At 48.6% G+C, this 17355-nt stretch overlaps 1 protein-coding gene across 4 annotated transcripts in view; it reads left to right on the forward strand.

Annotated features, from left to right (window-relative positions):
• The window catches only part of NLGN3 (neuroligin 3), a 176209-nt gene that overhangs the window by 81508 nt on the left and 77346 nt on the right, over positions 1 to 17355 (forward strand). For all 4 annotated transcript variants that reach the window (XM_077474368.1, XM_077474370.1, XM_077474371.1 and 1 more), the window contains exon 2: positions 4721 to 5337. In XM_077474368.1, coding sequence (XP_077330494.1) covers positions 4899 to 5337 — 439 coding nt within the window. In that variant the 5' untranslated portion in view covers positions 4721 to 4898. The remainder of the gene's footprint in view (positions 1 to 4720; positions 5338 to 17355) is intronic.

The raw sequence follows: 17355 nt of genomic DNA on the forward strand, positions 1-17355 counted from the left end.
CCTCTCCTAAACATAGTGCCCACTGTCATACCCTCCACACTCCTCTCCTGTACATACCGCCCACTGTCATACCCTCCACACTCCTCTCCTATACATAGTGCCCACTGTCATACCCTCCACACTCCTCTCCTGTACATACCACCCACTGTCATACCCTCCACACTCCTCTCCGGTAGATCGGTGTCACCAATCAGATAGGCCCTTCACAAGTTTGAAATACTTTGGCTTCTACTGGCTGCATTCTTATATCAGGTTAGTGACCCAGCAATGTTTAATCTGGAGGCAGCCAGGCACGGAGCATTTGGGGAAGGCGGCCAGGCACGGAGCATTTGGGGAAGGCGACCAGGCACGGAGCATTTGGGGAAGGTGGCCAGGCACGGAGCATTTGGGGAAGGCGACCAGGCACGGAGCATTTGGGGAAGGCGGCCAGGCACGGAGCATTTGGGGAAGGCGGCCAGGCACGGGGCATTTGGGGAAGGCGGCCAGGCACGGGGCATTTGGGGAAGGCGGCCAGGCACGGAGCATTTGGGGAAGGCGACCAGGCACGGAGCATTTGGGGAAGGCGGCCAGGCACGGAGCATTTGGGGAAGGCGGCCAGGCACGGGGCATTTGGGGAAGGCGGCCAGGCACGGAGCATTTGGGGAAGGCGGCCAGGCACGGGGCATTTGGGGAAGGCGGCCAGGCACGGGGCATTTGGGGAAGGCGGCCAGGCACGGAGCATTTGGGGAAGGCGACCAGGCACGGAGCATTTGGGGAAGGCGGCCAGGCACGGAGCATTTGGGGAAGGCGGCCAGGCACGGGGCATTTGGGGAAGGCGGCCAGGCACGGAGCATTTGGGGAAGGCGGCCAGGCACGGGGCATTTGGGGAAGGCGGCCAGGCACGGGGCATTTGGGGAAGGCAGCAGGCACGGGGCATTTGGGGCCAGGCACGGGGCATTTGGGGAAGGCGGCCAGGCATGGGGCATTTGGGGAAGGCGGCCAGGCACGGGGCATTTGGTGAAGGCGGCCAGGCACGGGGCATTTGGGGAAGGCGGCCAGGCATGGGGCATTTGGGGAAGGCAGACCCTGAACTTCTCTCACCACTTACAGCGACTGATTGTTATTTTTTGTTTCTTTTTCGGATTTGATTATTTATTGCTACAAAGTTCAATCCTAAAGCTGAAATGGAAGCCAACATAAAACAACAACGAATACAGTTATGTGTATTGATCATTTATTAATAACATTTCACATAAATACTAATTGTGACCTGATATGAACTTGTATCCCATGTGCAGCAGAGCTCAGACTGGGCAGGAGGGGGAGGAGCCAGGAAAGGCAAAATAATCTCCAGCTGAGGTATGCAAGAGGGTGCAGGGCTTAAGGGTGGGATGTACAGCTCAAGGGTTCTGCACAAAGCCCACTCCTCAATCTTACTGAACACTGTTGGGATTATTTGGCACACCAATGGAGAGCAGCCAGGTCTTTTTTTTTTGTGTTCAATGTGGGGCCTGATATGTGAGTCAGGTCTTTATATACAATATCCTTACCCAACCTCACAGATGGGCATAAATTCTCACAGATACCCTCTATAATTCTGTGGAACCCCTTCCCAGAAAAGTGGAGGATGTTATAGCTGAAAGGGAGGGCGAGGGGCAAGTCTAGTTTAGTGGCAACGAGGGAAGGAGAACAACTCCATATTAATGGCCATGGGGGGAGGAGGACATCTCCATATCAATAGCCATGGGGGGAGGAAGACATCTCCATATTAATGACCATGGGAGGAGGAAGACATCTCCATATCAATAGCCATGGGGGGAGGAAGACATCTCCATATTAATGGCCATGGGGGGAGGAAGACATCTCCATATTAATAGCCATGGGGGAAGGAAGACATCTCCATATTAATGGACATGGGGAGGAAGACCTCTCCATATCAATAGCCATGGGGGGAGGAAGACATCTCCATATTAATAGCCATGGGGGGAGAAAGACAACTCCATATTAATGGCCATGGGGAGGGGGAGGAGGACATCTCCATATTAATGGCAACGAGGGAAGGAGGACAACTCCATATCAATAGCCATGGGGGGAGGAAGACATCTCCATATTAATGGCCATGGGGGAGGGGGAGGAGGATGTCTTCATATTAATGGCAACAAGGGAAGGAGGACAACTCCATATCAATAGCCATGGGGGGAGGAAGACATCTCCATATTAATAACCATGGGGGGTGGAAGACAACTCCATATTAATAGCTGTGGGCGGAGCATACATCTCCATATTAATAGACATGGGCAGAGGGGGTGGAAGACAACTCCATATTGATAGCCATGGGGGAAGGAAGACATCTCCATATTAATGGCCATGGGGGAGGAAGACATCTCCATATTAATAGCCATGGGGGAAGGAAGACATCTTCATATTAATGGACATAGGGGAGGAAGACCTCTCCATATCAATAGCCATGGGGGGGAGGAAGACATCTCCATATTAATAGCCATGCGGGGAGAAAGACAACTCCATATTAATGGCCATGGGGAGGGGGAGGAGGACATCTCCATATTAATGGCAACGAGGGAAGGAGGACAACTCCATATCAATAGCCATGGGGGGAGGAAGACATCTCCATATTAATGGCCATGGGGGAGGGGGAGGAGGACATCTTCATATTAATGGCAATAAGGGAAGGAGGACAACTCCATATCAATAGCCATGGGGGGAGGAAGACATCTCCATATTAATAACCATGGGGGGTGGAAGACAACTCCATATTAATAGCCCTGGGGGGAGCATACATCTCCATATTAATAGCCATGGGGAGAGGGGGTGGAAGACAACTCCATATTGATAGCCATGGGGGGAGGATGACATGTCCATATCAATAGCCATGGGGGGAGGAAGACATCTCCATATTAATAGCCATGGGGGAGGAAGACATCTCCATATTAATAGCCATGGGGGAGGAAGACATCTCCATATTAATGGCCATGAGGAAGGGGGAGGAGGACATCGCCATATTAATAGCAATTGGGGAGGAGGACATCTCCATATTAATGGCCATGAGGGAGGAGGAGGAGGACATCTCCATATTAATGACAATTGGAGAGGAGGACATCTCCATATTAATGGCCATGAGGAAGGGGGAGGAGGACATCGCCATATTAATAGCAATTAGGGAGGAGGACATCTCCATATTAATGGCCATGAGGGAGGGGGAGGAGGACATCTCCATATTAATGACAATTGGGGAGGAGGACATCTCCATATTAATGGCCATGAGGAAGGGGGAGGAGAACATCTCCATATTAATGGCCATGGGGGAGGGGGAGGAGGACGTCTTCATATTAATGGCAATAAGGGAAGGAGGACAACTCCATATCAATAGCCATGGGGGGAGGAAGACATCTCCATATTAATAACCATGGGGGGTGGAAGACAACTCCATATTAATAGCCCTGGGGGGAGCATACATCTCCATATTAATAGCCATGGGGAGAGGGGGTGGAAGACAACTCCATATTGATAGCTATGGGGGGAGGATGACATGTCCATATCAATAGCCATGGGGGGAGGAAGACATCTCCATATTAATAGCCATGGGGGAGGAAGACATCTCCATATTAATAGCCATGGGGGAGGAAGACATCTCCATATTAATGGCCATGAGGAAGGGGGAGGAGGACATCGCCATATTAATAGCAATTGGGGAGGAGGACATCTCCATATTAATGGCCATGAGGGAGGAGGAGGAGGACATCTCCATATTAATGAGAATTGGGGAGGAGGACATCTCCATATTAATGGCCATGAGGAAGGGGAAGGAGGACATCTCCATATTAATAGCAATTAGGGAGGAGGACATCTCCATATTAATGGCCATGAGGGAGGGGGAGGAGGACATCTCCATATTAATGACAATTGGGGAGGAGGACATCTCCATATTAATGGCCATGAGGAAGGGGGAGGAGAACATCTCCATATTAATGGCAATTGGGGAGGAGGACATCTCCATATTAATGGCCATGAGGGAGGAGGACAACTCCATACTAATGGCTATGGGGGGAGGAGGACAACTTCATATTAAAGGCCATGAAAGTAGGAAGACAACTCCATGTTAATGGCAATGGGGGGCAGAGAGCAACTCTATATTAATGGCAATGGGCGGAGGACAACTTGGATGGGAACTGTGAGGGGGCGTGGCCAGGCCACGTGCAATTGCGCCATCCTGCCGGGAGCCTGGTCTTTTGCAGGAGCACCTGGGAGGCAGAGGAGGCTCCAACACTAGGGGATTTGTTGGGGGCGTGTACAGCTTAGAGGGGGGTTCATTGGCGTTATGCCTCCTGAGCTCCGAGCCATTGACACGCCCACGGAACGGGAGATATACGCAGTAAAATACAGCTGTAAAACAGCTGATTTACTTGTTTATGGTGCAGACTTCAAACATATATTCGTCTTTCATATCGAAGGCAATTGGGGTTTACAGAGTGTAGAAGAAAGTCTCCCTGTAGTCGCACATCGGATCGATCCCATCGGTTAGTGGTGGGTGGCAACCTCAGTCTGGGCTCCAACCAGGCCACACTCCAACGCATTTCACTCCACTTAATCATGGGAATCCTGGGATTTGCAACCACTTTAAGCTCTTCTAGGTGGGATGGTTGGGTGTCCATGTGATGCTCAGGTGGTCATGTATGTCTGTAATTATTTATTTTTCCCACTGACCTTCCTTTTTCTTCAACAGGTCCTTTGGATGCCTTCTGTCCTGTCCATCTTGCTGCTCATCTGCCGTGGCCTTAGACTTAGGAATACAGGATGTGACTGAAGTGTCCTGTGTGGGGGGACCCGGAATTGACCCGGAATTGCTTCTACTCCCCCGGTGGTGCTTACATTCTGGATGTTAGAGCCGCACTTTCCATACCATGCATTTAGTTGGGCTCAGTGTGGTCCCCAGGAAGCTGAGTCTGGCCCTGTGGGTTCTAAGTGTGGCTGCCCGTGTACTCTTCTCCCATGCCCAGGTATACTCTCAGACTGTGAACACACACTACGGCAAGCTGCGAGGTATGAGGATGTCTTTACCCAACGACATCTTGGGCCCTGTGGATCAGTACCTGGGGGTGCCTTATGCCGCGCCCCCCGTGGGAGAGAAGCGTTTCCTTCCACCTGAACCCCCTCCTTCCTGGTCAGGCATAAGGAATGCCACACACTTTTCACCCGTGTGCCCACAGAACATACAAAACGCTGTGCCGGATATCATGATGCCGGTCTGGTTCACCTCAAACCTGGACACTGTGACCGGATACCTACAAGAGCAGAGCGAGGACTGCCTATATCTTAACATCTATGTTCCTACAGAGGATGGTGAGTAGCGAGGGGTACGGTAAGATCCCCTCTACAAACCTGGGATCTGAGCAGGGTTGCGTAATTGGTCCTCCAGTGTTTTGTAAACAGCATGGAGGTGGGGTGGGGTGGGGTGTGCTTGCTGCATGCTGTGTGTCAGCAATAACGAGTGCTGGTCGCTATTCATGCCTTCAGCACTGTCTCTCCTCCCGTTCCTCAGTCCATAGTATTTCTCTGCCCCCAGCCAGAACTTCCCTTGTGTTTTCCATCCTGTGGCCTCCATAGGAAATGTGTTTTCTTTGTATGCTTCTCCCCAAGCCATCACTTTCTTGAACCCGAGCATTTCTTGCCAGCGTTGACCCCTTCTTCCCAGCCTCACCATTTAATTTGCCTCTTTCGTACATATTTGATTTCCTATATCTTCACAGACATTTGGAAGTTTCATCTCTATTAAATATTTTTTACCAATTACCAGTCAGATTGCAACCTCTGAAACCTCCCCAGCTGTATTTTTGACACTTATTTCAATGGAACTGGCTCCCGGCAACAAGTTTAGTCCTGTCTCCAATTTTGGATTCAATTAAATACCTGTGTTTCATTTGCTTTCAATTTTCATCTTGTCAAAATAGTCTTTGTATGGTCAGTCACCCCACTCATTTGGCTACCATTGCTACGAAACTGCAGACAGCTTTTGAAAGACAACAGTTAGCAAATATAATATATATAAAAAATATTATGATTTTGGCGTTTTCCTCCTAAATCAGCTTTTCTCAACCAGGGTTCCTCCAGAGGTTGCTAGGGGTTCCATAAGTGAAGAGCAATTTCTGCCTCTCAGACAAGTTCCCACTGACACCATTCATTATTTTAACTATCTGTAAGGGGGTATTTTTCTTCCCAACGACCACAAGCCTTAGGAGCGTTCTTCCTCAACTGGAGTTCCATGGAACTCTACGGTTCCTCCAGAGGTTGTCATGGGTTCCTTGAATGAAGAGCAATTTCTGCCTCTCAGACAAGTTCCCACTGACACCATTCATTATTTTAACTATCTGTAAGGGGGTATTTTTCTTTCCAACGACCACAAGTCTTAGGAGCCTTCTTCCTCAACCAGAGTTCCATGTAACTCTACGGTTCCTCCAGAGGTTGTCAGGGGTTCCTTGAGCGAAGAGCAATTTCTGCCTCTCAGATAAGTTTCTACTGACACCATTCATTATTTGTTGTCAGGGGTTTCTTGAGCAATGAGCACCTTTCTGCCCTCCCAGATAAGTTCCCACTGAAACAAATGATCTTTTTAGTTATCTGTAAGAAAGGGATTATTATGACCACAAGTGCGAGGAGCATTCTTCTCCTTGACCATCACACTAATGTACAGTGAGCTGTAAATTAAGTCGTTTTTAGGAAGGGTCCACTGAGGCCAAAACATTATTTCAAGGGTATCTCTGTAATGAAAAGTATGACGAAGGCTATTCTAGATTTTGGTCATATAAAGCAAAATTAGAGCTATAATACTTACCAGTCTGGTAGGTATTGACTCTGATCCTCACTCTCTTGGAAGAGGTACAGAATCTTCAGAATCTGAAACTTCTGAGGGGTGTTCAATGCCTGCGACCCCTGCCACGTGTTGTGGTTCCACCTGTATCAGTACAGCTCTACCTACAACAGCGACATTATGGGCTAGCGAGGGGAACCAGGGTGCATGTAAAGGGGGACATGGTATCCAACACAACTGGGAGGGTTTTACATGGTGAAGATCTTCCACGATCTTCATGTGATAACTCTCTTCTTTTGCTGGGTAACATTTAAAGTATTTGTAAAGGCAAATGGTGCAATCTATGCATTCAGATAAGAAACCTTCTGTGTTTAGCATCCCCCCTAATACTTACCCGAGCCCCATCTTGATCCAGCGATGTTGCGCGAGAGACTTGGCTGACCGGGACTCTCCCTCCTCATTGGCTGAGACAGCAGTGAAGCCCAATTGGCTCCCACTGCTTTCAATCAACATCAGTGAGTCAATAAGGAGCGAGAGTGGACAGGGACCAGCTGCGGCTCTGTGTCTGAATGGACCCAGGGAGCTGTGGCTCGGCTCAGGTGCCCCTATAGCAAGCTGTTTGCTGTGGGGGCACTCAATAGGAGGGAGAGGCCAGGAGTGCCTAAGAGGGACCAGAGAAGAGGAGGATCTGGTTCTGCTCTGTGCAAAACCATCACAGAGCCAGTAAGTATGACATGTTTGTTATATTTAAATAACAAAAAACAAGATTTTAGTATCACTTTAAATTATTTTTCATTCTGCACCTAACAATGAAGTCTTCTACAGCTCTGTGATAGGTTCAGAACACAGAACTCGATGGGCAGAAAGCATTTTTGGCCAATTTAGGATCACCAGACTTGTAAATATGATAACACTTTTTTTGCTGGGCCCCATTTAAAGAATCTTTCACTCTGCACCTAACACTTAAATCCTGTACAGCCCTACAATAGGTTCAATCCGCAGAGTTGAATGGGTAGGAGGCATTTTTAGACACCATCAGTAGTGCTTTACCACAGAACAATTGTATAATGATCATAAAATACACAGAGCAGGCTAAGAGCATTGGTGGGGCCCGTGGTTTCCGTATTTCTCCTTTCAAAGATGGGTTCAAATCTAAAGAGGACATTTTCCTTAGATAGAAGTACTGATTTTATGCTAGACTATATGACCAAAGGTCTTAAGACAGCAGACTGTTTCCAGCTACTGGTATTGTTAATGGTCAACATTCAAAGACATTGTAGAGAATTATGCTCTTCCAACCCTGTGACAACAGTTTGGTGAAGACCCTTTTTCTGTTCCAGCAATACCATCCCCCCCCCCTCTCCATGTACAAAGCCAGCTCCATAAAGACATGGTGTGACCAGTTTGATGTGGAGGAACTCCAGTGTCCTGTACAGAGCCCTGACCTCAACCCTACTGAAAACCTTTCGGATGAATTATGCCGCGTACACACGTAGCCGACTATCCGGCGGACTTAGTCTGATGGACTTCCCGTCGGACTGTATGCCGGACTTTCCGAACGAGCTACTTGCCCACATATGGCACTTTTTCAGCAGACTAATACGGCGTACTAAGCCTGCCGGACTATCCGCCGTACTTTTGAAATGAACAGACTCGCCCACACACACGGAGGAAAGTCCGCTCATTTCGAGCGCGTATCCAGGTAGCCAAGGCCAGCGAAGGAGGCGTCGCTGGCCCCGTCACCTGGTATGGAGTGAAAGGGGAATCCCTACGCCAAAAAATCGGCATGGGGGTCCCCCCCTAGGTCCACATCAGACCCTTGTACGAGCACGCTACCCAGCCGGCCAGGAAAGGAGGTGGGGACGAGCGTGCGCCCCCCCTCCTGAGCCGTACCAGGCCGTGTGCCCTCAACATGGGGGGTGCCTAGGGGTGGGGGGGCCGCGCGGCCCCCCCACCCCAAAGCACCTTGTCCCCATGTTGATGAGGACAAGGGCCTCTTCCCGACAACCCTGGCCATTGGTTGTCGGGGTCTGCGGGCAGGGGCTTATCGGAATCCGGGAGCCCCCTTTAATAAGGGGGCCCCGGATACCGGCCCCACACCCTATGTGAATGAGTATGGGGTACAATGTACCCCTACCCATTCACCTGTGGAAAAAAGTAAAAATAAAACACAACACACAAGGGTTAAAATAGTTTATTGCACAGCTCTGAGGGTCTTCTATCCGTCTTCGGGGGTCTTCTCGCCGGACTCCTCCGCTATCTTCTGCTAGCTCTTTTGCTAGCGGAGGAACCCGGCTTTCTTCGCCGCCGCCGCCCTCTTCTTCCGACTTCGGGGGTCTTGTCCCCCTCTTCGGGGGTCTTGTCCCCCTCTTCGGTTCTTCTTGACGCTGTCGCCGTCTTCTGTTCTTCTCTTTTTCTCTTCAGATGTTGCCTCGTCGCTTCCTCAGCTCGCAATGGCAAGGACACGGCGCGCGGCGCGTGGCGACTTATATAGGGACATCACCGGATGATGTTCCCACCCACTATGATGTCACAGGGAAAAGTCCATTCATTTCAAAAGTACGGCGGACTGGCACAAACACGGCCAGATTGTCCGCCGAAATGCGAGTCCGGCGGAAAGAATGGAGTGCAAAACTACTTTCTAAGTCCGCCAAACTTTTGGGTAAAAAAAGTCAGCCGGAGGCTACACACGGGCGGATTGTCCGGCGGACTTGAGTTTGCCGGACTTTTCCACCGGATTGTTTGATTGTGTGTACGTGGCATTAGAATACCAATTTGGAGCTAGGTTTTTTCTGGTGCCCAACGTGAAGCCCAACATGTGAGCCAGGACATCTCATACAACATCAGTACCTAACCTCACAAATGGGGAAACAATTCCTACAGACACCCTCCAAAATCTTGTGGAAAGTCTTCGAAGAAAAGTGAGAGCTGTTTTACCTGTAAAGTGGGCAGCTCCATGCTCTTTGTAATGAGATGTCCAAAAAACTGATATATGTACGATGCAGTGGTGGTTATTGTTTTTTTTTGGGGGGGGGGGTGCAAACCACCCCCCCTGTGCCCGGTCGGCCGCTATTCATTCACTACTGTCACACAACTGGGAGTGCTCAGCGCCCCAAGTCCACCCTTTTTTGAAGCCTATTAGAGCTTCTGGCTCGAAATTACTTGCTTCAAAAATAAACACGCCCCCATTGGAATCCATGGTCCGCCTGTATGTAGATCAGGGGGCCGGACACATGGATGGGGGGGGGGGCCGCACCGGCCACCACCGATATGATGGGTGTAGGAACTCCAGTGTCCTGCACATATTCTTGACCTAAACCCCACTGAATACCTTTGGGATTGACTGGAACACCAACATTTTTTGGTACTTAACGTGGGGCCCGGCATGTGAGCCTGGTCTTCTCATCCAGCAAATTAACACAAAGTCCCACAGACACCCTCAAAATTTTGTGGAAAACCTTCCCAGAAGAGTATAGAGCAGTGATGGCAAACCTTGGCACCCCAGATGTTTTGGAACTACATTTCCCATGATTCTTAACAACACTGCAGAGTTCATGAGCACCATGGGAAATGTAGTTCCAAAACATCTTGGGTGCCATGGTTTGCCATCACTGGTATAGGGTGTTATAGTAACAAAAGGGGACCAGGGTTTTAGGATGGGGTGCCAAATTTGAATGTCCTGCACCAGTTTGGTGAAGACCCTTTTCTGTTCCAGCATGACTGTGCCCCCCCTGTGTACAAAGCCAGCTTCATAAAGACATGGTGTGACCAGTTTGGTGTGGAGGAACTCGAGTATACTGTCAGAACCCTGAACTCAACCCTACTGAACACCTTTGGGGTGAATTGGAATGCCGATGATGAGCCAGGTCTTCTCAAACTACGTCAATACCTGACCTCACAAATGGGCACAAATTTCCACACACGTCCTCCAAAATCTTGTTTAAAATATTCCCAGAAGAATGGAGGATGTTATAGCCATAAAGGACACAACTCTATACTAATGGCCATGGTGGGAGGGCACAACTCCATAATTGGTATGGAATGGAATGTCCAAAAAACTCACCTAAGAGTGAAGGTCAGGTGTCCACAAATTCTCGACTATGTAGAGTACATTTAATTATTTGTAATCCTTTGTACACCATCTGAAACTGAGCAATTGGATGACAGTGGTAGAACCTGCGTTGATGGCCAACATGAGATACAGGCATTTATTACAGACATTGGTGTTAGGGGCGAGACAAAATCCCAGACAGCAAAATAGTTCAGACATGTTAGGAGATGTACTGACTCTGGAAATGACATAGTGATATACGTATTTTGATTGGTCTCAAATAATAGGGTCATTTTTTTTTTTATATGGGTACTGTTGAGCCCAAAAGTCCACATGTCTAAAAGGAAACATTTTGTACACCAGGATGCATTTCCCCAGATGGGGGCTCTCCGGTTCTTTGGGACAGGCTGGTTCTGCTACTGTCTAATGAACCCTTGTTGGCATATATTTGTATTTATTGTATCTCGGCCAGTGTTGTAGAAGCTCAAATGTGCCACTTGGATCCTCTTGAGGGGTGTATGTAGTATATTTTCACTGTAAACCATTCAAATGTTTGAGTATAAAGCCCCATACACACGGGCCGAATGTTGGGAGACATCGGCCGTGTGAAAAAAAAAATGTCCAACATTGGGCCCGTGTGTACGGCACCCTGTCTGACAGAAGCTGGCCTTCTGCTGAGACAGGCATGATGGAGAACCAACAGCCGAGTGACTCCCGATCAGCTCTCTCAGCCAATGGCAGAGCACTTAACAGAGTGTTGTGGTGTGTGTTTGCTTAGATCTGCTTCCTTGGGCATCACTTATTGCCATTACAAACTTTGGTGATACATTATACATCCAATAATCTGTGCACACCAGACCATCACACCTCAGTGAGATTGTTGGACATGCCATTGAACCCCCCATGGCCATTAATATGGTGTTTTTTTGGACATTCCACTGCAAAACCAAGGCCATTATTATGGAGTTGTGAACTCCCACCATGGCCATTAGTATAGAGTTGCTTCCTTTATGGCTATAACATCCTCCACTCTTCTGAGAAGAATTTGTGTCCATTTGTGAGGTCAGGTACTGATGTTGGATGAGAAGACTTGACTCGCAACTGGCGTTTCACTTCATCCTAAAGGTGTTCAATAGGTTTGAAATTGTGGTGGTAGGTGAGGAACTCCACATGTAAATGGAAAGTCTTGGAAACTCTAACCCATTGGAGAACAATGATCACTTTATTAGTGTATCACCTAAGACATTGCCAACGCATCTTGAGGAATTTGGGCTGCACCTTCTTCGGGACTTTGGTAGTGTTGGATTTGCTAGCCATGGGGATTACAGTCTTTGTTCCAATATGATATTGTTGTTCTAAAGTGTCTGTTCTGCCTGGAGCGATACCATCCTCCACCCTTCTAATACCGCGTACACACGATCAAATAAGCGGGTGGAAAAGTCCAGCAAACTCAAGTCCGCCGGACAATCCCCCCGTGTGTAGCCTCCGGCATACTTTTTTGACCCGAAAGTACGGCGGACTTAGAATGTAGTTTTACACTCCAATCTTACCACCGGCACTCGCATTTCGGTGGACAATCCGGCCGTGTGTGTGCCAGTCCGCCGTACTTTTGAAATGAGCCGCCTGGTATGGACTTAAAGGGGAACCCCAACGCCGAAAAAAATCGGCGTGGGGGTCCCCCCAGGTCCACATCAGACCCTTGTCCGAGAACGCTACCCGGCCGGCCAGGAAAGGGGGGGACGAGCGAGCGCCCCCCCCCTCCTGAGCCGTACCAGGCCGCGTGCCCTCAACATGGGGGGTGCCTTACGATGTCACAGTCCCGGAGGATGCTGGGACTGTCGCCATGTGACATCAACCCATGTGACATCAACCGAAGACCCCGCCCCTTGTCCCTATATAAGTCGCCGCGTGCCCGGTCCCCGTCATTGTGAGCGGAGGACTCGGCGAGGCAACATCTGAAGAAGAAGAAGAAGAAGAGAAGAACAGAAGGCGGCGGTGGCGACAGAAGACCGGGCCACCGCCTGTAAAAGAGCTAGAAGAAGGCGCGTAGGCCCGGCAGAAGAACCGAAGAGGGGGACAAGACCACCGAAGTCGGAAGAAGAGGCCGGCGGCGAGGAAGAAAGCCGGGCTCCTCCGCTAGTAAAAGATCTACAAGAAGATAGCGGAGGAGTCCAGCGAGAAGACCCCCGAAGATGGAAGACCCCCGGAGCTGTGGAATAAACTATTTTATCTTGTGTGTTGTGTTTTTTTTGTACTTTATTTTACAGGTGAATGGGTAGGGGTACATTGTACCCCATACTCATTCACATAGGGTGGGGGGCCGGTATCCGGGGGCCCCCTTATTAAAGGGGGCTCCCGGATTCCGATAAGCCCCCCGCCCGCAGACCCCGACAACCAACGGCCAGGGTTGTCGGGAAGAGGCCCTTGTCCTCATCAACATGGGGACAAGGTGCTTTGGGGTGGGGGGGCCGCGCGGCCCCCCCTTCCCCAAGGCACCCCCCACGTTGAGGGCACGCGGCCTGGTACGGCTCAGGAGGGGGGAGGCGCTCCTGAGCCGGGTAGCGTGCTCGGACAAGGGTCTGATGTGGACCTGGGGGGACCCCCACGCCGATTTTTTTCGGCGTTGGGGTTCCCCTTTAAGTCCATACCAGGCGGCAGGGCCAGCGACGTATCCTTCGCGGGCCCCGCCAACCTGGAGACGTGCTCGAAATGAGCCGACTTTCCTCCACGTGTGTGGGCGAGTCCTTTCATTTCAAAAGTAGGGCGGATAGTACGGCGGACTTAGTACGCCGTATTAGTCCGCTGAAAAAGTGCCGTGTGTGGGCAAGTAGCCCGTTCGGAAAGTCCGACGGACAGTCTGGTGGGAAGTCCGCCAGACTAAGTACGCGGCATTAGAAGCCTTTCCACAAGATTTTGGAGTGTTGGTGGGAATTTGTGCCCATTTGTGAGGTCAGGTACTGATTTTGGATGAGAAGACCCGGCTCACTATCAGCATTCCAATTTATCCCAAAGGTGTTCAGGATGGATAAGGTCAGGGCTTTGTACAGGACACTCGAGTTTCTCCACACCAAACTGGTCACACCATGTCTTTATGGAGCTGGCTTTGTACACCGTGTGGCCACAGTCATGCTGGAACAGAAAGGGGTTTTCAAAAAACTGTTACCACAAGGCTGGAAGAGCACAATTGTCTACAATGTCTTTGTATGATGGAGATTTACCAGGATCCCTCACTGGAGACACCTGATCTCAATAATCTGAATAGGTGTCCACATAGGTTGGCCATGCAGTGTATTAGTTTAAAGTGGAATGAACCTTTCTTGGCTCTAGGATGTGTGTGTCACATGAAGAGTTACCATTAATGGTACAGTTTCTTAGTCTTGAGCCTGGAAGGACAAGACTGATGTTGGATGAGAAGACCTGGCTCAAAATCTGCATTCCAATCGATCCCAAGGGTGTTCAGTAGGGATGAGGTCAAGGCTCTGCAGGACACTCGACTTCCTCCATAATCTCAAACCTACTGAAGTCCATATCCTCAAGGTGTTCTGTAGGGTTAAGGCTGAGTACTGATGTTGGATGAGAAGACCTGGCTCTTATGTTGGGCACCAAAAGAAAAAAAGAAACAACACCTGACTCACCATTGGTGTTCCAGTTCATCCTAAAGGTGTTCAGTAGGGTTAAGATCAGGGCTCTGTATAGGACACTTGAGTTCCTCCACACCAAACTGGTCACCCCATGTCTTTATGGAGCTGGCTTTGTGCACAGGGTGAGGGCACAGTCATGGTGGAACAGAAAAAGGTCTTCACCAAAACTGTTACCACAAGGTTGGGAGAGCCCAATTGTCTACAATGTCTTTGTATTGTGGAATATTTACCAGAACCCTTCACTGGAGACTGTGAACTTGTTAACAAGGAGTCCACATACGTTTTGTCATTTAGTAGACCATGTATTGGTCAGGTGTTTATATACTTTTGGCCATATAAAGTATGATGTGCCCATTCATTTTCACCTGCTTTTTTTTTTTTTTGATTCATACCCATCAGCTGAGCAAAACTGGGAACTAGTTATTGGCCCAGGAGTTGAAAAAATTGCAAGTTCTATCATTAAGTCCTAAGATGGGGTATTTACCTTTAGAAGAAGTGAATTCTTCTATTGTCACCTCCATACACACAGATCTAATCACCATGAAAAACGTAATATATATATATTTGTGTGCATATATTTGTTGCCCCTCGCTGGTATGGCATGCTTACTTTAAGATTATGATTGCATTGGTAGCCATCCATTCCATTTCAGCCTCCTCCCTTGTTTAATGCTTTACGCCAGATTCATTTATGGATCACCTCTCATTCCATTCTTTATCTGTTTTTTATTCGTTATTCTGATGGATTCTTACATTTCAAACCAACCTTGTACTATTTGCATTCTCCTTTTATCCCATTTATATAGACCCCAGACAAGAAATCCACAAACAAGTTTTGGATCTACATTACCACTCAGTTAAAGCGTGTCCCTATAGTTCCTGACCACTAATGGCCGTGCAATGGAAATAACCATTTCATGTTACAATGACAGGAAAAAGTATTTGACCCCCCCCCCCTGCTGATTTTGTACATTCACCCACTGACAAAGAAACGATCAGTCTATAATTTTATTGGTGGGATTATTATAACAGTGAGAGAATAACAACAAAAATATCCAGAAAAACGAATTTCAAAAAAGTTATAAATCAATTTGCATTTTAATGAGTGAAATAAGTATGTGAACCCTTCACAAAACATGACTTAGTAGTTGGTGGAGAAACCCTTGCTGGCAATCACAGAGGTCAGACGTTTCTTGGAGTTGGCCTCCAGGTTTGCACACATCTCAGGAGGGATTTTGTCCTCTTTGCAGATCCTCTCCAAGTCATTAAAGTTTCCAGGCTGACGTTTGGTAACTCGAAACTTCAGCTCCCTCCACATATTTTCTATGGGATGAAGGTCTGGAGACTGGCTAGGCCACTCCGGGACCTTAATGTGCTTCTTCTTGAGCCACTCCTTTGTTGCCCTGGCCATGTGTTTTGGGTCATTGTCATGCTGGAAGACCCATCCATGACCCACCTTCAATGCCCTGGCTGAGGGAAGGAGGTTCTCACCCAAGATTTGAAGATACATGGCCCCGTCCATCGTCCCTTTGATGCGGTGAAGTTGTCCTGTCCCCTTAGCAAACCCCCCCCCCCAATTATAATGTTTCCACCTACATGTATGACGGTGGGGGATGGTGCTCTTGGGGTCATAGGTCCTCCATGTATGATGGTGGGGGATGGTGTTCTTGGGGTCATAGGTCCTCCATGTATGACGGTGGGGGATGGTGTTCTTGGGGGTCATAGGCAGCATTCCTTCTCCTCCAAACACGGCGAGTTGAGTTGACGCCAAAGATCTCGATTTTGGTCTCCTCTGACCACAACACTTTCCCTCAGTTCTCCTCTGAATCATTCAGATGTTCATTAGTAATCTTCAGACGGACCTGTACATGTGATTCCCTGCGCAGGGGACCTTGCAGAATTTCAGTCCTTCACAGTGTAGTGTGTTACCGATTGTTTTCTTGGTGTCTGTCTATGGTCCCAGCTGAGATCATTGACAAGATTCTCCTGTGTAGTTCTGGGCTGATTCCTCACCGTTCTCATGATCATTGAAACTCCACGAGGTGAGATCTTGTATGGAGCCCCAGACCGAGGGAGATTGATTGTTATTTTGTGTTTCTTCCATTTGCAAATAATCGCACCAACTGTTGTCACCCTCTCACCAAGCTGCTTGGCGATGGTCTTGTAGCCCATTCCATCATTGTTTAGGTCTACAATCTTGTCACCGACATCCTTGAACAGCTCTTTGGTCTTGTCCATGGTGGAGTGATTGAAATCTGATTGATTTCTTCTGTGGACCACTGTGTTTATACAAGTAACAAGCTGAGATTAGGAGCACTGCCTTTAAGAGAGTGCTCTTTCTATCAGCTCGTTACCTGTATAGAATATACCTGGGAGACAGAAATCTTGCAGATTGATAGGGGATCAAATACTTATTTCACTCATTAAAATTTAATTTATAACTTTTTTGAAATGCGTTTTTCTGGATATTTTTGTTGTTGCCGCGTACACAAGATCGGAATTTCCAACAACAAAACCCTGGATTTATTTCCGAAGGAAGTTGGCTCAAACTTGTCCTGCATACACACGGTCACACAAATGTTGTTGGAAATTCCGAAAGTGGGAATGCAGTGACGTACAACACGTACGACAAGCCGAGAAAACGGAAGATCAATAGCCAGTGTGGCTCCTTCTGCTTGATTCCGAGCATGCGTGAGCTTTTTGTGCGATGGACTCATGTACACACGATCAGAATTTCCGACCACAAGTGACCTTGGCGGAAAATTTAAGAACCTGCTCTCAAACATTTGTGGCCGGAAATTCCGACAGCAAATGTTTGATGGAGCGTACACATGGTCGGACTTTCCTGACAACAAGCTCACA

The sequence above is a fragment of the Lithobates pipiens genome, unplaced genomic scaffold, assembly GCF_037356315.1.
Source record: "Lithobates pipiens isolate NorthernLeopardFrog02 unplaced genomic scaffold, aLitPip1_a1.2 Scaffold_1, whole genome shotgun sequence".
Lineage (NCBI taxonomy): Eukaryota > Metazoa > Chordata > Amphibia > Anura > Ranidae > Lithobates > Lithobates pipiens.